The sequence below is a fragment of the Petromyzon marinus genome, chromosome 42, assembly GCF_048934315.1.
Source record: "Petromyzon marinus isolate PM22_M1 ecotype Great Lakes invasive population chromosome 42, UKy_Petmar_22M1.pri1.0, whole genome shotgun sequence".
NCBI lineage: Eukaryota > Metazoa > Chordata > Hyperoartia > Petromyzontiformes > Petromyzontidae > Petromyzon > Petromyzon marinus.
The window spans coordinates 13,737,078-13,758,309 of NC_133708.1; the positions used below are offsets into that span (position 1 = coordinate 13,737,078).

The following is a 21,232-nucleotide window of genomic DNA, read 5'->3' on the forward strand; positions in this document are numbered from 1 at the left end:
ATGGCAAAATCTACCCGAGGAGGCGTTACGTCTCGGAGCGGCTGACGGCAAAGCCAACCAGACATCATTGGTTATTTAAGATTTAGGATCCAGGTTTGGCAGCAGATGGTCCGACTGCTTCTCAGATTGATCCGCATACGTCACACGGTGGTGCCGAAGGTGGCTCCAGTCGAGAGCCGCCCGAGCATCCTCCCGTTGCACCTGCGCCAGATGGTTGAGCCGTGGAAAAAGTTCTCAGGAGATGTTGAAGAGTGTAGGGGCCAGAAAACGTCCTTGTTAAACAGGGAATGGCTCAAACTCCAGGCCACGCAGCTTTACCCGGGCCTGGCCAACCATCCTGCTGAATGTCTTCAATGGTCGCGAGCGAAGTGTCAGGGACCCAGACATCACGAAGAGTAACCCAGAGCCTCTCTACGGGATCATACATAGCTAGATGGGCCTTGACCAGGTCAATAACGCCGTCATTTCCACACACGTACACACACGCACAGACAAACACGGAGACACCATCTCGTCAAACAGACTGTCGAGGCGAGTGCTGTTCACGTGTCTCGGCGAAGAACGGCACAGCACTCCATAGGGGTGGCCGGCACCACGCCCGGCCGCCTTTGCCGACGTTATCACACAGGACCAGGTGGCGCATTTGAAGCTGAGTAGACCTAGGGGAGGCCCGGAGTCGGTTCAGATAATCGTCGCCGGTGTTTACCGTGAGCGGGAATCGAATTTGGGTCGTTGAGTTCGTAGCACAGAGGGTTGACCTGCACCACCGCTCCCCACACATAACTATTAGCAGACGCACACTCCTATACGCAGACACAAGGTCTCCCCTTATAGCCTTAACATAATTTTGGGGGAAGTGTTTTTAGCTAGCACCTATGAACACCCACGCACCTACACAAAGACAAAAATCCCCTGCATAGCCTTAACAAACTTTTGGGGAAAGTGCTGTGAGCGAGTTCCTCCACACACACCTACACATACCCACACTTGGCTACACACTCCATCTCCCTTACGCTCACCCGTCACCTCACCCCACATATCCCGCCCTTTTCCCTCCCCTACCCCTCTGTACCTCCCCACTCGCCCCAAAATCTCCCCCCCCCAACCATTCCCCCCCTTACACCCCAACCCTCTGCGCCTACCCCTTTCTCCAGGGACCCCCCCCCCATCCGATGCAGCCCCAAAGCTGCGAATAGGGGTCTGAGTCAGACCCCTATCCCCCCAACCCCATCTATCCCTCCCCGCTCCCTCCCCCTCCCTTCCCCTCCCTCCCCCTCCCTTCCCCTCCCTCCACCATCCGCTCCGTTCTCTCGGGCGGCCACAGTCAGAGACTCCGGCGGCAAAGCGGAGGCGTCTCCACTCCAACTCCCGTCCAGCACTCACGCACAGATCTCACGCACAGGTGAGACTCTCACGCACAGATCTCACGCACAAGTGAGACTCTAACACACTGATCTCACGCACAGGTGAGACTCTCACGCACAGGTGAGACTCTCACGCACAGATCTCACGCACAGGTGAGACTCTCACGCACAGATCTCACCCACAGGTGAGACTCTCACGCACAGATCTCACGCACAGGTAAGACTCACGCACAGGTGAGACTCTCACTCACTGATCTCACGCACAGGTGAGACTCTCACGCACCGATTTCTATACACCTGTGCTTACCTATGTGTGCCACACACAGGCGTCACATTGCGTGAAACCTGTGTGTGGCACCTATGTGACGCCTGTGTCAATGACAACTGTGTTACACAATGTCACACGTGTGTAACACCGATGTGTTGTGACCCCTATGTGTATGTGATACCATTGTTAACATGTGACACGTGTTAATGTTGTGACACCTGTGTGACAACTGTCTCACCTGTGTGACACCTTTGGCACAACGGTGTTAACTTGTGTGTGTGACACCTGTGTGTGACATTTGTCATACCTGTATCACACTTGTGTACGTGACACCTGTGTTAACCTGAAACTCCTATGTGAAGAACAACTCTGCTACACAATGTGACACCTGTGTGTGACACCTACGTGTGTGTCTGTGACACCTGTGTGTGTGTTGGACACCTGTCTGTGTGTGACACCTGTGTCTGTGACACCTGTGTGTGTGTTGGACACCTGTGTGTGTGTGACACCTGTGCGTGTGTGACACCTGTGTGTATGACACCTGTGTGTGTGACACCTGTGTGTGACAGGTACCTGTGTGTGTGACACCTGTGTGTGTGTGACACCTGTGTGTGTAACACATACCTGTGTGTGTGACACCTGTGTGTGTGTGTGACACCTGTGTGTGTGAGACCTGTGTGTGTGACAGGTACCTGTGTGTGACACCTGTGTGTGTGACACCTATGTGTGTGACACACACCTGTGTGTGTGACACCTGTGTGTATGACACACACCTGTGTGTGTGACACCTGTGTGTGACACACACCTGTGTGTGATACCTGTATGTGACACCTGTGTGTGTGACACCTGTGCGTGTGACACCTGTGTGTGTGTGATACCTGTGTGTGTGACACCTGTGTGTGACACCTGTGTGTGTAACACACACCTGTGTGTGTGACACCTGTGCGTGTGACACACACCTGTGTGTGACACCTTTTTAACCTGTGTGACACCTGTGTGTGTGACACCTGTGTGTGAGACCTGTGTGTGTGACACCTGTTTAAGCTGTGTGACACATGTGTGTTGTGACCTATGCGTGTGACACCTGTGTGTGTAACCTGTGTGTGTGTGAGACCTGTGTGTGTGTGTGAGACACCTGTGCGTATGTTATACCTGTGTGACACCTGTGTGACACCTGTGAGTGTGACACCTGTGTTACACCTGTATTATACCTGTGACACCTGTGTTACACCTGTGTGACACCTGTGTTATACCTGTGTGACACCTGTTATACCTGTGTGACACCTGTGTTACACCTGTGGGACACCTGTGTTATACCTGTGTGATACCTGTGACACCTGTTATACCTGTGACACCTGTGTGACACCTGTATTACACCTGTGTTATACCTGTGTGACACCTGTGACACCAGTGTTACACCTGTGTTATACCTGTGTGACACCTGTGCGACACCTATGTGACACCTGTGTGACACCTGTGCGACACCTGTGTTATACCTGTGTGACACCTGTGTTACACCTGTGTTACACCTGTTACACCTGTGTTATACCTGTGTGACACCTGTGTGACACCTATGTTATACCTGTGACACCTGTGCGACACCTGTGTGACACCTGTGTTACACCTGTGCGACACCTGTGTTATACCTGTGTGACACCTGTGTTACACCTGTGTGACACCTGTGTTATACCTGTGACACCTGTGTGAAACACCTGTGTTATACCTGTGTGACACCTGTGACACCTGTATTACACCTGTGACACCTGTGTGACACCTGTGTTACACCTGTGTTATACCTGTGACACCTGTGTGACACCTGTGTTATACCTGTGTCACACCTGTGACACCTGTGTTATACTTGTGTTATACCTGTGTTATACCTGTGACACCTGTGTTACACCTGTGACACCTGTGTGACACCTGTGTTATACCTGTGTTACACCTGTGACACCTGTATTACACCTGTGACACCTGTGACACCTGTGTGACACCTGTGTTATACCTGTGACACCTGTGTGACACCTGTGACACCTGTGTTACACCTGTGACACCTTTGTTATACCTGTGTGACACCTGTGTGATACCTGTATTACACCTGTGTTATACCTGTGTTATACCTGTGTGACACTTGTGACACCAGTGTTATACCTGTGACACCTGTGTGACACCTGTGACACCTGTGTGACACTTGTGACACCTGTGTTATACCTGTGACACCTGTGTGACACCTGTGTTATACCTGTGACACCTGTGTGACACCTGTGTTATACCTGTGACACCTGTGTTATACCTGTGACACCTGTTATAACTGTGTTATACCTGTGACACCTGTGTTATACCTGTGACACCTGTGTGACACCTGTGTTATACCTGTGACACCTGTGTTATACCTGTGACACCTGTTATAACTGTGTTATACCTGTGACACCTGTGTGACACCTGTGTTATACCTGTGACACTTGTGTTATACCTGTGCGACACTTGTGTGTAACACCTACGTAGCACGTGTGTGACACCTGTGTTATACCTGTGACACCTGTGTTATACCTGTGACACCTGTTATAACTGTGTTATACCTGTGACACCTGTGTGACACCTGTGTTATACCTGTGACACTTGTGTTATACCTGTGCGACACTTGTGTGTAACACCTACGTAGCACGTGTGTGACACCTGTGTTATACCTGTGACACCTGTGTTATACCTGTGACACCTGTTATAACTGTGTTATACCTGTGACACCTGTGTGACACCTGTGTTATACCTGTGACACTTGTGTTATACCTGTGCGACACTTGTGTGTAACACCTACGTAGCACGTGTGTGACACCTGTGTTATACCTGTGACACCTGTGTTATACCTGTGACACCTGTTATAACTGTGTTATACCTGTGACACCTGTGTGACACCTGTGTTATACCTGTGACACTTGTGTTATACCTGTGCGACACTTGTGTGTAACACCTACGTAGCACGTGTGTGACACCTGTGTTATACCTGTGACACCTGTGTTATACCTGTGACACCTGTTATAACTGTGTTATACCTGTGACACCTGTGTGACACCTGTGTTATACCTGTGACACTTGTGTTATACCTGTGCGACACTTGTGTGTAACACCTACGTAGCACGTGTGTGACACCTGTGTTATACCTGTGACACCTGTGTTATACCTGTGACACCTGTTATAACTGTGTTATACCTGTGACACCTGTGTGACACCTGTGTTATACCTGTGACACTTGTGTTATACCTGTGCGACACTTGTGTGTAACACCTACGTAGCACGTGTGTGACACCTGTGTCTGCCCCCCCACCCCCGCAACCGTGTGACACCTCTCACCCCCCCTCACCCCGCCTCACCCCTCTCACCCGCCGTGCCCCCCACACCACCACAGCCCCCCACCATGGCCTCGCTGTGCGTGTGCGCTTTGCTCCTCGTCTGCGCCCTCTCCTCCCCCTCCATCTCCTCCTCGGTGGCCACGGCCACCTCCTCCAAACCGTTCGCCCAGCGCCAGTTCTTCACCGACTTCATGATGGCCGACGACGCCGTGGAGTTCTCGGGAGACGACTCCGTGGCCCCCAGCGCCACGCCCAAGAAGGTCGGAGGGGACCGCTCCAAAGCGACCGCCGGGAAGCTGCCGGGCCGCGGGGCCGCCACCCCGCCAAAGTCGCTGCCGCCGCCGCCTCCGCCGCCGCCTCCCGACGCGAGCTGCCCGTTTGGGTGCCAGTGCAGTGCGCGGGTCGTGCAGTGCTCAGACCTGGGTGAGGGTGTAGGGTGAGGGTGGTGAGTGAGGGTGTAGGGTGAGGGTGTAGGGTGTAGGGTGAGGGTGTAGGGTGAGGGTGTGGGGTGTAGGGTGTAGGGTGAGGGGTGTAGGGTGTAGGGTGAGGGTGTAGGGTGAGGGTGTAGGGTGTAGGGTGGTGAGTGAGGGTGTAGGGTGAGGGTGTAGGGTGTAGGGTGTGGGGTGTAGGGTGAGGGTGTAGGGTGTAGGGTGGTGAGTGAGGGTGTAGGGTGAGGGTGTAGGGTGTAGGGTGAGGGTGTAGGGTGAGGGTGTGGGGTGTAGGGTGTAGGGTGAGGGGTGTAGGGTGTAGGGTGAGGGTGTAGGGTGAGGGTGTAGGGTGTAGGGTGGTGAGTGAGGGTGTAGGGTGAGGGTGTAGGGTGTAGGGTGTGGGGTGTAGGGTGAGGGTGTAGGGTGAGGGTGTAGGGTGAGGGGTGTAGGGTGTAGGGTGTAGGGTGAGGGTGTAGGGTGAGGGTGTAGGGTGAGGGTGGTGAGTGAGGGTGGTGAGTGAGGGTGGTGAGTGAGGGTGGTGAGTGAGGGTGTAGAGTGAGGGTGGTGAGTGAGGGTGTAGGGTGAGGGTGGTGAGTGAGGGTGTAGAGTGAGGGTGTAGGGTGAGGGTGGTGAGTGAGGGTGTAGAGTGAGGGTGTAGGGTGAGGGTGGTGAGTGAGAGTGGTGAGTGAGGGTGTAGGGTGAGGGTGGTGAGTGAGGGTGGTGAGTGAGGGTGGTGAGTGAGAGTGGTGAGTGAGGGTGTAGGGTGAGGGTGTAGAGTGAGGGTGGTGAGTGAGGGTGTGGGGAGAGGGTGTAGGGTGAGGGTGGTGAGTGAGGGTGTAGGGTGTAGGGTGAGGGTGTAGGGTGAGGGTGTAAAGTGAGGGTGTAGGGAGAGGGTGTAGGGTGAGGGTGGTGAGTGAGGGTGTAGGGTGAGGGTGTAGGGTGAGGGTGTAAAGTGAGGGTGTAGGGAGAGGGTGTAGGGTGAGGGTGGTGAGTTAGGGTGTAGGGTGAGGGTGTAGGGTGGTGAGTTAGGGTGGTGAGTGAGGGTGTAGAGTGAGGGTGGTGAGTGAGGGTGTAGGGTGAGGGTGGTGAGTGAGGGTGTAGGGTGAGGGTGGTGAGTGAGGGTGTAGAGTGAGGGTGGTGAGTGAGGGTGGTGAGTGAGGGTGCTGAGTGAGGGTGAAGGGTGAGGCTGTTGCGTGAGGGTGTAGAGTGAGGGTGTAGAGTGAGGGTGGTGAGTAAGGGTGTAGGGTGAGGGTGTAGGGTGAGGGTGTAGGGTGAGGGTGGTGAGTAAGGGTGTAGGGTGAGGGTGGTGAGTGAGGGTGATGAGTGAGGGTGTAGGGTGAGGGTGTAGGGTGAGGGTGGTGAGTGAGGGTGGTGAGTGAGGGTGGTGAGTGAGGGTGTAGAGTGAGGGTGGTGAGTGAGGGTGGTGAGTGAGGGTGGTGAGTGAGGGTGTAGGGTGAGGGTGGTGAGGGTGTAGAGTGCGGGTGTAGAGTGAGGGTGGTGAGTGAGGGTGGTGAGTGAGGGTGGTGAGTGAGGATGTAGAGTGAGGGTGTAGGGTGAGGGTGGTGAGTGGGGGTGGTGAGTGAAGGTGGTGAGTGAGGGTGTAGGGTGAGGGTGTAGAGTGAGGGTGTAGAGTGAGGGTGTAGAGTGAGGGTGGTGAGTGAGGGTGTAGGGTGAGGGTGTAGGGTGAGGGTGGTGAGCGAGGGTGTAGAGTGAGGGTGTAGAGTGAGGGTGGTGAGTGAGGGTGGTGAGTGAGGGAGGTGAGTGAGGGTGTAGAGTGAGGGTGGTGAGTGAAGGTGGTGCGTGACGGTGTAGGGTGAGGGTGGTGAGTGAGGGTGGTGAGGGTGGTGAGTGAGGGTGTAGGGTGAGGGTGTAGAGTGAGGGTGGTGAGTGAGGGTGGTGAGTGAGGGTGGTGAGGGTGTAGAGTGAGGGTGTAGGGTGAGGGTGGTGAGTGAGGGTGTAGAGTGAGGGTGTAGAGTGAGGGTGGTGAGTGAGGGTGGTGAGTGAGGGTGTAGCGTGAGGGTGTAGGGTGAGGGTGTAGGGTGTAGAGTGAGGGTGGTGAGTGAGGGTGTAGGGTGAGGGTGTAGGGTGTAGAGTGAGGGTGGTGAGTGAGGGTGTAGGGTGAGGGTGGTGAGTGAGCGTGTAGGGTGAGGGTGGTGAGTGAGGGTGTAGGGTGAGGGTGTAGGGTGAGGGTGGTGAGTGGGGGTGGTGAGTGAGGGTGGCGAGTGAGAGTGTAGAGTGAGGGTGGTGAGTGAGGGTGGTGAGTGAGGGTGGTGAGTGAGGGTGGTGAGTGAGGGTGTAGGGTGAGGGTGGTGAGTGGGGGTGGTGAGTAAAGGTGGTGAGTGAGGGTGTAGGGTGAGGGTGTAGGGTGAGGGTGTAGAGTGAGGGTGGTGAGTGAGGTTGGTGAGGGTGGTGAGTGAGGGTGTAGAGTGAGTGTGGTGAGTGAGGGTGAGGCTGTTGGGTGAGGGTGTAGAGTGAGGGTGGTGAGTGAGGGTGTAGAGTGAGGGTGGTGAGTGAGGGTGTAGAGTGAGGGTGTAGGGTGAGGGTGGTGAGTGAGGGTGTAGAGTGAGGGTGTAGGTGAGGGTGTAGAGTGAAGGTGGTGAGTGAGGGTGTTGGGTGAGGGTGTAGAGTGAGGGTGGTGAGTGAGGGTGTAGGGTGAGGGTGTAGGGTGAGGGTGTAAAGTGAGGGTGTAGGGACAGGGTGTAGGGTGAGGGTGGTGAGTTAGGGTGTAGGGTGAGGGTGTAGGGTGAGGGTGGTGAGTTAGAGTGGTGAGTGAGGGTGTAGAGTGAGGGTGGTGAGTGAGGGTGTAGGGAGAGGGTGGTGAGTGAGGGTGTAGGGTGAGGGTGGTGAGTGAGGGTGTAGAGTGAGGGTGGTGAGTGGAGGGTGGTGAGTGAGGGTGGTGAGTGAGGGTGTAGGGTGAGGCTGTTGCGTGAGGGTGTAGAGTGAGGGTGTAGAGTGAGGGTGGTGAGTAAGGGTGTAGGGTGAGGGTGTAGGGTGAGGGTGTAGGGTGAGGGTGGTGAGTAAGGGTGTAGGGTGAGGGTGGTGAGTGAGGGTGATAAGTGAGGGTGTAGGGTGAGGGTGTAGGGTGAGGGTGGTGAGTGAGGGTGGTGAGTGAGGGTGGTGAGTGAGGGTGTAGAGTGAGGGTGGTGAGTGAGTGAGGTGGTGAGTGAGGGTGGTGAGTGAGGGTAGGGTGAGGGTGGTGAGGGTGTAGAGTGCGGGTGTAGAGTGTAGGATGAGGTGGTGAGTGAGGGTGGTGAGTGAGGGTGGTGAGTGAGGGTGTAGAGTGAGGGTGTAGGGTGAGGGTGGTGAGTGGGGGTGGTGAGTGAAGGTGGTGAGTGAGGAGGTAGGTGTGTTGAGGTGGTGGAGGTGTAGGGTGAGGCGTGTAGAGTGAGGGGTGGTGAGTGAGGGGTAGGGTATGATGAGGGTGAGTGGTGAGAGGCGTGTAGGGTGAGGGTGTTGGAGTGAGAGGTGGTGAGAGAGGGTTGGGTTTGTGTGAGGGTGGTGAGTGAGGGTGGTAGAGTTGGTCTGGTGAGTGAGGGAGTGAGTGAGGGTGTAGATGAGGGTGGTGAGTGGGGAAGGGCTGTGGCGTGAGGTTGTAGGAGTGAGGGTGGTGAGTGAGGGTGGTTGAGTGAGGGTGTAGGGTGAGGGTGGTGGGTGAGGGTGGTTGAGTGAGGGTTTAGGTGAGGTGTAGAGTGAGGGTGGTGGTGAGGGTGTAGAGTGAGGGTGGTGAGTGAGGGTGTAGAGTGAGGAGGGATGGAGGGTGAGAGTGAGGGTGTTAGGGTGAGGGGAGTGGGTGGTGAGTGGGGTGGTGAGTGATGGTGAGTGAGGTGGAGTGAGGTGGAGAGTGAGGGTGTGTAGCTGCAGGTGTAGAGGTGGGTGGTGAGTGAGGTGTAGGTGGAGGGTGGTGAGTGAGGGTGTGAGTGAGCGGTTGAGTGAGGGTGAGGGTGAGGTTGGGTGGAGTGGGGTGAGTGAGGGTGGTGAGTGAGGGTGTAGAGTGAGGGGTGGTGGAGTGAGGGTGTTAGGGTGGGAGGGGTAGGTGCAGGGGTGTAGAGTGAGGGTGGGAGTGAGGGGTGAGGGTGAGGGTGTGAGTGAGGGTGTAGGGTGAGGGTGGTGAGTGGGGTGGTGAGTGAAGGTGGTGAGTGAGGGTGTAGGGTGAGGGTGTAGGGGTGAGGGTGTAGAGTGAGGGTGTAGAGTGAGGTGGTGAGTGAGGTGGGAGGGTGGTGAGTGAGGGTGTAGAGTGAGTGGTGAGTGAGGGTGTAGGTGAGGTGTTGGGTGAGGGTGTAGAGTGAGGATGGTGGTGAGTGAGGGTTAGAGTGAGGGTGGAGAGTGTGGGGGTGAGTGAGGTGGTGAGGGTTGTGAGTGAGGGTGTAGAGTGAGGGGTGTAGGGTGTGGGTGTAGAGTGAAGGTGGTGAGTGAGGGTGTTGGGAGTGAGGGTGTAGAGTGAGGGTGGTGGTGAGGGTGGTGAGTGAGGGTGGTGAGTGAGGGTGGAGGTGAGGTGTAGGGTGAGAGGTGTCAAGTGATAGTGTAGAGTGAGGGTGTTGAGTGACGGTGGTGAGGGTGTTGGGTGAGGGTGGTGAGGGGTGGGAGGGTGGTGAGTGGGATAATTAGTGAGGTGTAGGTGAGGGTGTAGAGGTGAGGGTGTAGTAGAGTGAGGGTGTGTGGTCATATTGACGTCACATCTCCTTAACCCCCCATCTCATGGCTGCACGTGCCATCCTTGTTGGCGGCTGTGGAACCGCAGCGATGTCCTCGTTACGCCGACGACTCGGCCTGAGGGCCCCAGAGCAGCGTTCTTCGATAACTTTCAGAGAGGGGGGGGGGGGGGCACTTTCGCAGAGAAAGCATCATCAGTGTGAGGGCCGCCACATTTGAAACCATTGGGGGTTTGACAGCACCACGATGGTGATGATGGGGGGCGATGTTTTCACCTTCTGTGTATTGTCGGGGGGGGGGGGGGGGGGGGCACACGTCAGGGGCCGCACGAAAGGCCACCAGGGGCCATCAGTGGCCCGCGGGCCTCGCAACGAAGAATACTGGACGAAGACAATGAAACCACAGCAGGGGTGGGCAAAGTTGAAGCCTCCACAACTCAGGCCAGGGATAGGATCTCCAGGATGTGTCATGGGAAGGAGAAGAATATCTCACGATGCAGGAGGAGGGGAGATCGACATGCGAATTTATCGTCGTCATTATTAATTCCTCACTGCCCTCCCCCTGGCTATAGCCGCAGCGAGCAGAGGGACTTGAGGCCTAACGTGGGCCTTGTGTCTGTTACACCACCGCTTCCCTCCAGGCCTCGTCTCCGTGCCCCAGGCCATCCCCAAAGACGCCCGCCTCCTCGATCTGCAGAACAACAAGATCACGGAGATCAAGCAGGACGACTTCAAGGCCTCAATAAACTATATGCAAGTGTCTCCAACAACAACATGCCCAGCACGACCACAACATCCACCACAACCACCAACGCCCATGACGATCACAACCAACGCAAGCATCACAGCCACCATCAACACAGCAAACAACCCGTACATTGAAACCACATAAACGTCTTCTTGGTTCTTTTGGTAAAGTCACGTTGAATGAGAATAAAACAATAAAACAAAATAAGACAATAAAAATTATCACGACGTTTCGGCCACAACACAAGTGGTCGAAAAGTCGTGAGAATTTGATTGTCTTATTTTGTTTTATCGTTTTTTTTCCCTTCTACATGACTTTACCGAAAGAACCAAGAAGATGAATCCTTGCAGTCACGAAAACTTTAAATCAAAATTTCACATAAACGTCGTTGCATCATCACAACCACATAGCACACACAACCAACACTGAGCTCCACAACCACGATTAAAAAAATAACCCACAACAGCAACCACGATATTATGAACATCGCAGCCACACAACCACCACGCGCATCACGACAAACACGGCTACCACAACCGCACCGAGAACAAATCTGAGCAACACTTTGTTCAGTTTTGTCACGTAACTGCTAGCGATGCACACAAGTGATGCAATGGCTTTAATGGCCAATTTACCTCCAGGGTGGATGACAGTGCTACAGGATTATAACGTTGCTTTTCAACCATTATGGGGCAGTATCGAATATACGGTCACTTTTTTTTTAGGAGGCTTAAATGTCCGAGGCCCCTGAAACCGCATTGTTAACCTCGCTGTGTTCACCACACGGCCATTCCCATCATCACCACAGCCATCGCCATCACAATCCCCACCTCCATCGCGACACCACAACCATCTACCACAGCTGCCACCACCAACCACTTCACCACTACCTCCTACCAACATCACTGCCACCACTGCCCACCCTCCCCGCACTCAACACGGCCCTACCTTATTACAGACCAATTCAGACCTTATTGGTCATCCATAAGAGTTTTTTTTGGGTTAGATCGCGTAAATATATAAATGTGTAATTAAAACCCGCCACCACCCGACACAGCCAACTAGTCAGGTTTGTCACGAAAACAGAACGTGCCAATTCGTCACTAGTACAGCACACCGGTGTGTTGGAGAGCCAAGCCACAACATTGACAATCTGAGTAAAACTTTCGGCACTAATTACAACTAGCTTCATCAGGCGACAGCCAGATTTGTGGAGAAGTCCACCTGTTTCGTTCCTTATATAGAGGAGTAGATGTGGTGACCACCCTTCTGCGCTCTTGTACAATGATGGGGGCCGGGCGGGATTACTGAGGCAAAGTACATGATGCATGTGCATGATGCATGTGCATGATGCATGTGCATGATGCATGTGCATGATGCATGTGCATGATGCATGTGCATGATGCATGTGCATGATGCATGTGCATTATGCGAGCCATTTGAATATGTCCTTCCTGTCTATTGTGTTTATTATTAAAATAGCCCTACCAACGGTAATCCCTATTGAAGTACGCTGCCCTTTGTAGGCATGCATTTAAATAATGTATTATTTGATGATTCGCTTCCACGCAGCACTAAGACGGTAGCTATCCGAACGGTTAAAGTTATTTAGATTTCTTTCAATCTCGATAGATTCTCTAATTAGTCTTGGCCATTAGTAGCTAGTTTTGCACAGAACTTCAACATTATCAAAATCAATTGAGTGTCCTTGTTGGCACGCGTGCTCTGCTACTGCTGACAGTTGTATTTAGGATAATTTAATATTTCTCTGATGTTCTTTAGTCTCGTGCTGATCATTCGTCCTGTTTGCCCAACTTAACATTTACCACACGTGCAGTTAATCCTGTACACACCTTCTGTTGATATAGCTTCGGTAATACATCTTTTGTACCAGATATTAATTTCTCTATTTTATGTACCGTGCCAAATCTGACTCGGATATTTTGTTTTTCCATACATCTGGCTAATTTTTCAGTTACTCCCGCAATGTACGGCATGTTGATCGTTTTAATTACTTGGCCAGTTTCAATGCTCTTGTTACTTGATTTGGTTTTGGTATTCAATGCCCTGTTGACTTGTGCATCATTGTAACCGTTCATTTGCAGCGCTTCTTTAAAATGTAGAATTTCTCTTCTTTGGTTCTTTCGGTAAAGTCACGTAGAATGAGAATAAAATAATAAAATAATGAAAAAATTAACACAATAAAATTCTCACGACGTTTCGGCCACAACACAAGCAGCCTTCTTCAGGTGAAAGAACAGAACTGTCGGGACGACAGAGCTTCAATTAACGCTGCTAAGATTCGCAGCGTCTTTTTAAGCTCGGTGAGAAGCGTGAAGAGCCTTGACAAAGGAGTTTACATATCAGAGCAGGAGAATTTAGCATTGAAATAGTCGAGGGATTAGCTTGTGACAGAAATAACTGTGTTAAAGTCAAAGTTTACATATCCACAGAAGCATTTAGTATATGGACGATAAAGGCCTCCAATTACCAACTATTATAAAGTAAACCATAGCGTCTTTTAAGTTCGGTGAGAAGCGTGAAGAGCCTTGACAAAGGAGTTTACATATCAGAGCAGGATAATTTAGCATTGAATAGCCGATGGATCAGCTTGCGACAGAAATAGCTGTATTAAAGTCAAAGGTTAACACAGCTATTTCTGTCACAAGCTAATCCCTCGGCTATTCAATGCTAAATTATTCTGCTCTGATATGTAAACTCCTTTGTCAAGGCTCGCCACGCCTCTCACCGAGCTTAAAAAGACGCTGCGAATCTTAGCAGCGTTAATTGAAGCTCTGTCGTCCCGACAGTTCTGTTCTTTCACCTGAAGAAGGCTGCTTGTGTTGTGGCCGAAACGTCGTGAGAATGTTATTGTGTTATTTTTTTTCTCATTCTACGTGACTTTACCGAAAGAACCAAAGAAGGTGAATCCTTGCAGTCACGAAAGCTTTAAATCGAAATGTTGAATTTCACTTCTCAGACTGTCACCATCTGACACTTTCTTAGCTCGATGAATGAGCGTCTTGATAAGAGCAGATTTCTGTCAGCTTCCACTTTCATGGTGAACTGGATGGATGGGTTTTGCGAGTTGAGATGATTTAGAAATGCGTTCAGTGTATCTTTGCCGTGTGGCCAGACCACCAATGTGTAATCCACATATCTAAACCACACCATCACCCCGCACAGAAATCTGCTCTTATCAAGACGCTCATTCATCGATCAAATAAATAAATTTATATATTTACGCAATCTAACCCAAAAAAACCTCTATTATGGATGATATTGGTCGCGAAAGCCTACATGTTAAACGTATTGGTCACGCCGTGCCCTTGTACATTTCAACGTTCATCCTACAAAGTGCCATCACAAGGCAGAAACAGAAATAGACACAAACATTGTTTTGCACGTATTGAAACGGCTGTACGCCGTATGGACCTGCAAACTCAATTTCCCTATACAAGAATACGGGGATAAAATCCGTATGGGTTGACAAGAATGCATTCGCCGTTGTTGCAGAGAGTCACAATTCGAATCTAGCGGCCTCCCTGGTTAATACTGCGGTTGAGTGGTATTGACCGTGTCCGTGATGCTCCTCCGCGCCATCTGCTTCACTCGCAGTGGACGTTAAAGATCCCTGTGACGTCATTCGAAACGAGTGGTCGGCCAGTAAAATTGTCGGCGGTCATGGTTCCAGATTTGCCATCTCACAAAAACGACACCGCAAATTTCTCAATTGGGATCACACACACACGCAGCAGTAGCAGCAGCAATAATTTCCCTCCGACTGGCAGTAGCCTCATGCCTCAGCTCACTCTTCTCCATCCTGGAGGTCTCTTTGAGTTCTCACATGGTGCCAAACACAATCAGCTTGGAATGTGAACCTCCGCATCACAGAGGCGGTGAGCAAGGTGAGTAATCGGGGGCCGTCCCGCACTCTCTCCCCTTCCTCCTGCCCGTAGGCGCTGTACCTGGTGAACAACCTCATCAGCAAGGTGCACCCCAAGGCGTTCGCACCGCTCTCGAGCCTGGACAAGCTGTACATCTCGCACAACCAGCTGACCGAGGTGCCCGGCTCCATGCCGTCCTCCCTGGTGGAGCTCCGCATCCATGAAAACAACATCAAGAAGATCCCCAAGGACGCGTTCTCTGGCATGAAGAGACTCCACGCGCTCGGTGAGGACTCGCTCCTCCTCACCCGCTCCACACACGCTCCTCACCTGCTCCTCAGCGACCTCTCTTGGTTTTATTTTACATAGCAGCGTCGTTGTAGTTCGTGCAAATCACATCTCTCACACTCGCCGAAGGACCACGGACGGGGATGAAGGCAGTAACAGCAGCCAGGCGGTAAGAGCCGGCGCTATCGGTAATCGCCCCAAGCTCTGCGGTCCTCTAGATATGAAGACGTCTTCAGCCAATGAATGCGTGTGTATACACGTGCGAGGACACCAGATCACCTGGAGAACACCCACGTTTGCGAGGGGGCAACACTGCATCCCATACACAAGGGACAGTTGATATTAGTCCGCATTTTGCTGTACCACCTTCTCCTCGCGAGGCAAGGTACGGCATCCTCCTCGGTGCCAGGCTGGGAGTTTGGCCATCCTGGTCTCGTGTACGATGTGTGGTGTAGAGTCGCCTTCACCTCCTGACCATCATCTCACCTGCTCCTCACCGGAAACCTCACCACTCTCCTGCTGCTCACCTCTCCTCACCTCTCAGCTGCTCCCTCATTTGCTGTTCCACACCCGCATCTCCTGTCTCCTCATATGAACCTCACACTTTACTCGATGTCACTGAGGTCTCACATGTGAAACGCACTTCACCAGTACCTAACCTGAACTCCACCTGTCCCTTACTCACCTGCAAATGACCTGCATCTCACCAGCGACCTGGGCCTCACCTTGATCTCACTTGGATCTCACATATCACCTGGGTCTCACCTTTATTTCACCTCCCGTACACTCTCACGCCTCGGGCCCACCCCCTCCCACACTCCCACCTCCTCTGGCCCTGACCTCTTCCGAACCTTATCCCTGCACCCCTTCCCCTTTGGCAGAGATGGGAGGGAACCCCCTGCAGTCGACAGGGATCGAGGTGGGGGCCTTCGAGGGACTGGAGCGCCTCGTGTACGTGCGCGTGTCCGACTCGAAGCTCGCGCGCATCCCCAAAGGTGAGCGGTGCCTCGCGTCTTGCCAGGCTCAAAATGGGGTGGATGGGGGGACACTCGGCAGTGAGCCGGCAGCCCTTTCCTCCCTCACTCCCTCGGCAACGCCCACTTTCGCACAGCCACGCCCACTCAATCTCTTGCCCCCTCCACTTGGAGGGGGAGAGTGGCCTCGTCACTCCTCCTGCGTGTGATCCCGCTCACTGCCTATAGGCCCCGCCCATTTCTCGGGTCGCCCCGTCCACCAGCCAGGTAACCCCGCCCACTACGGTAGCCCCACCCACTATGCAGGTAGCCCCGCCTGTTGCGCAGGTAGCCCCGCCCACTAAGGTCGCGCCGCCATGTGCCCATATAAGGAGTTGTGTACGAGTTCAGAACATGAAGCCATCCACATATACAAACACAGAGACAATTTCAACCGAGAGGATGGATTCTGGCTTAGTAACCATTGGAAAGATGTTTTAAACCAGCTCTTTCGCTGGCATTGTGACTGTTTCTCCCTCCCCCCTCCTCCCTTCCGAGTATGGATTGACCCGTCCACCTGAATGTCGCTGTCCTTGATGCTGGTTGTTGAGGAGATGGAAAAAAACGCCATTTTTTCTCTCCTTGGTGCTCTTCTCTCCCTCACACCAACGCTAATCCCCCAGTTACATACTCATTTATATGTAAACTCCTCTCCCCCCGTCCCCCGGTCCGAGCTCGTCGTTCGCCGTGGTGCTAATCCCTCACACCAACATCATGCTGATCCCCCAGTTACATGCTAATTTATATGTAAACTCCCCACCCCCCTCCTCCAGTCCTAGCTCGTTCGCTCTCCGTAATGCTAATCTCCCAGTTACATGCTCCTTTGTCAAGGCTCTCTGTTCCTCCCACACAGCTTAAAAGACGCTGTCAAGCTTGACAGGGTTCACTCAAGCGCTGTCTTCTGGACAGTCCTGTTTCTTCACCTGTGGACGGCTACTTGTGTTGTGGCCGAAACGTCGTGAGAATTGTATTGTTTTATTTTATTATTTTATTCTCATTCTACGTGACTGAACCGAAAGAACCAAAGAAGATGAGTTCAGAACATTTTAAACTGGAGACAACAAAACCTTCAGCACAGCAGTAGCAGTCTTCCTGAAGCCAGAACTGTCCCAGCCAAACCCCCACCGCCACCCCACTGTCTCCCACCCACCCCATGGCCCCCATTCCGCTTCACCTCTCCCTCTGCTGCCCCTTCTCAGATCTGCCCAACTCGATCCAGGAGCTGCACTTGGAGCACAACCAGATCACAGCTCTGGAGCAAGAGGATCTGATCCGATACCCGCTCATTCACCGGTACCACCGCATACCGCACATCATGCACTAAATTACACGTAAATCTTGACTTAAAGCTTTCGTGACTGCAGGAAATCATATTCTTTGGGTCTTTCGGTAAAGTCACGTAGGTAGGTCACGTAGATAGTTTCAAAGAACCTATCTACGTGACTTTACCGAAAAACCCAAAACACATCATACACTAGACTACCATTCACGGACTAGTCCACACATCATACACTAGACTACACATCATACACTAAACTACACATCATACACTAGACTACCATTCACGGACTAGTCCACACATCATACACTAGACTACACGTCATACACTAAACTACACATCATACACTAGACTACCATTCACGGACTAGTCCACACATCATACACTAGACTACACGTCATACAGTAAACTACACATCATACACTAGACTACCATTCACGGACTAGTCCACACATCATACACTAGACTACACGTCATACACTAAACTACACATCATACACTAGACTACCATTCACGGACTAGTCCACACATCATACACTAGACTACACATCATACACTAAACCACACATCATACACTAGACTGCCATTCACGGACTAGTCCACACATCATACACTAAACCACACATCATACACTAAACCACATCATACTGTGTGGAGTATCTGTGTGGAGAGAGTATCTCTGTGTGAAGTGATATCTCTCCCCGTGTGTCCACCGTGCAGGTTGGGCTTGAGCTATAACCAGATCAAGGTGATTCAGAACGGAAGCCTGGAGACCTGCCCACACCTGAGGGAGCTGCACCTGGACAGCAACGTCCTAACGCAGGTGCCCCCTGGCCTGGCCTTCCTCAAGCACCTGCAGGTGAGTCTCACCCACCCTCCCACCCCCTCACCCCTCCACTCACCCACCCTCCCACACCCTCACCCCTCCGCTCACTCACCAACCCTCCCACACCCTCACCCCTCATTTCTCTCACATCACCATCTTGTCTAAATCTCTCTTTTCTCACCTCGCTATCTCTGTTGTCTACATTTTTCTCTCATCTCACTCGGAGTTTAACATTTTAAAAGCTGGGAGGAGGCACAAAAAATAATTATTCTTTGGGCTCCCAGTGAGCCAGAACCACCACTGCCCTCACCCATCATAACCATCAGCCATGATCAATCCACTGCTGGATTATGGCCTCCCAAAGCCAAAACCACCTTTCGTGATCATATGATGCAACACTCCTTCCAGGACCTGAACTGATTTCATCACTCCATCTCTTCTGTGACATCCTCTCCGACTGCTGCTCGTTATCTCTAAAACAGCTCCCCTAAACCACGTGACTTGTGCGTGGCCACCCCCACTCTGAACCCCTCCCCTCTCTCCGCCCGCTTTCACTGAATCAATGTTGCTGAAATTATGCATGCGGGCGGCTGTGGCATGCACCCAAAAACATATAAAAATCCAATTTCTTTTTTTTGCGTGGTGTATTGTCACCTTCATTATTTCGTTCCCTTGTGCTCACCTGTTCCACCGCCAGGTGGTCTACCTGCACAGCAACAAGATCGCGGCCGTTAAATCGGACGACTTCTGCAGCAAGGGCGCGAGTCCCAAGCGAGTCCTTTACTCGGGCATCTCCCTGTTCGACAACCCCGTCAACTACTGGGACGTGCCGCCCTCTGCCTTCCGCTGCGTGGCCAGCCGCTCAGCCGTGCAGTTCAGCCAGAATTTCCGCAAATAGAGGTGGGGGTGAGGGGCGCAGAGGGCCGACGGGGGCAGGGCGGGGGGGGGGGGGGCAGGGGCTCACCCTGGGGGCCCATGGCCCAGGAAACCCATCCCAGAACCACCACAGGAAAGCAGGGTCCCACCCCGAGCATCACCCCCCACCGCCCCCCCGAGTCTCGTCCTGTGACCCAAATACCCCTTTTCCCCTGGCACAGCCGAGCCAGCGTGGGGCTCTCACGGTACGGAATTTTTTTATTTTTTCCACCGGCGATTTGCCGAGCCCAACCGGAACCAAACCGTGCCACGCTGACCTCGCGAGACATATCAACCTAGGCTCGTGCCCCAAGCAGCACCAGGCGCGGGGTTAATCGTTATCGTCGTACCCTGCGTCCCATTTAGTCCAGCCGAACGTGCAGGCGCTGATGTCTCATGCTTATCGCGTGCGACGGCAGTGGCACGACTCGGCTCGGCTTCCGCAGTGGAAAAGACAACCTAGCACTTCCTGAGCCGCACTGGGCTGACTCGACAAGGCCCCGGCACGGCTATGGTTGCAGGTGACGGTGGAAAAGAGGGTATTAAATCCTGACCCGAGAACTTGGAACCACATTTTGGGAACCCTGTGATCTGCCGTGGGGACCCGTACGTCCTACCCCAGGGGCCCTGGGACCTACGAGGGATCTGATCCCCGGAGTCTCTGGGCGACGGTCCCACCTGGGACCCCAGGTCAGAAGCTGATCACGTAATAGTTGAGAGCAGGGGGCACAGATGCATGTGAGGGTGGGGAGAGGAAGGTGAGGGGGAGCAGGTGAGCGTCTGGGTGGGTGAGTTGGTGAGCACGTGACAGTGGAGATGATGGTTGTGATGTTGGTGATGATGACGATGATGGGGATGATGATGGTTATGGGAAATCCTGAGTGTTGAAGCCGTGTTACATACATACACCTCTGAACATTTGTGCATGCATGTGTACAAACTTGCATGCACGTGTCAACGCACCTGTATACATGCTTTCCAGCATCTGTACATACACAGACCTCAGTACACCTGTACGTGTCCTGATGCAAACATATGTACACCTGCCATTCCAATCCACACATCTGTATGCATTCAAATATATACAAAGACAAAGATTCCCCGTATAGCCTTAACAGACTGTAGGGGCAAGTGCTGTTACCGAGTACCTATGAAGGCCGACACGGCACACCAGGGGGTGGGTGGCCAGCACCAATTCCGGCCGCCTTTGTCTCCCCAGTGGCGATGTTTACACACCGCACCAGGTACTCATTTGAGGCTGAGTCACCGACGTTGGCCGTTAGCGGGAATAAAACTCGGGTCACTGGGTTCATAGCGCAGCGCGCTAACCACTATGTTACCGCTCCCCACCGCACACACCTGTATACATACACACCTGTATACATACACACCTGCATACATACACACCTGCATACATACACACCTACACACACACCTACACACACACACACCTACATACACACAGCTACATACACACACCTGTACACACACCTACATACGCACACACCTGTACACACACACACCTACATACACACACACCTACATACACACACCTACATACACACACACCTGTACACACACCTGTATACAAAGAAACGTGACCATGGGGGTATATGGGCGGGGGAGGGGGGGCGGGCTTGTGTGAGTAAAGTTATAACAGATTTATTATAAATCCACGTAAAGCCGATGACCCCCTGTACCGCCGCGCGATGTCGTTGTTCCATATTCATTCAATAAAAGTGGCTTATGAACTTTACTGTCCAGGAGTCCGACCGGTTCTTCCACAGCCCGGCAGGCCTCCCCCAACCAAGTGGGACCATGTATCACGAGGACCCCTACAGGCTCTCACCAGGTCCACGCATGACCCCCCCCCCCCCACAGATTGCAAGGATTCCACAGGCGATCCGGCAATGCCTTTACCGTAAAGCTGCCGGAGTGTTCAAACGAAACTCAAATTCTTCACCAAGATCGACCCTGTAATGTCATCAACACTGCCGTGAGACAACACTTTACGTGTGGAAGAGTAGGCCAAATACCACTCTTAAGATTTGGCTCCAACCACTGCCGCTAGCAGTGTAGCGAGCAAGTGATTGCAGGGCTCCGCCTTTACCTCGTTACCTTTAAAGCACATGGGAGCTGACACAGAACCCACGACGGATACCTGGACTCACGTCGTCGGCCAACTTCGCCAACGTGTTCCACGTACACCAGGGAGGTGGTGCA

The 21,232-nt window shown here is 52.8% G+C and overlaps 1 protein-coding gene across 1 annotated transcript; it reads left to right on the plus strand.

Moving 5' to 3' along the window:
* Nucleotides 1–1,292: 1,292 nt before the first annotated feature.
* LOC103091741 (biglycan) lies at nt 1,293–20,765 on the plus strand. The gene is made up of 8 exons (XM_076073605.1): nt 1,293–1,402; nt 5,033–5,399; nt 10,695–10,810; nt 14,761–14,974; nt 15,858–15,971; nt 17,189–17,282; nt 17,989–18,127; nt 18,792–20,765. Exons 2-8 carry the CDS (start codon nt 5,042–5,044, stop codon nt 18,990–18,992), a joined length of 1,236 nt encoding a protein of 411 aa, XP_075929720.1. The 5' UTR covers nt 1,293–1,402; nt 5,033–5,041; the 3' UTR covers nt 18,993–20,765.
* Nucleotides 20,766–21,232: the final 467 nt, after the last annotated feature.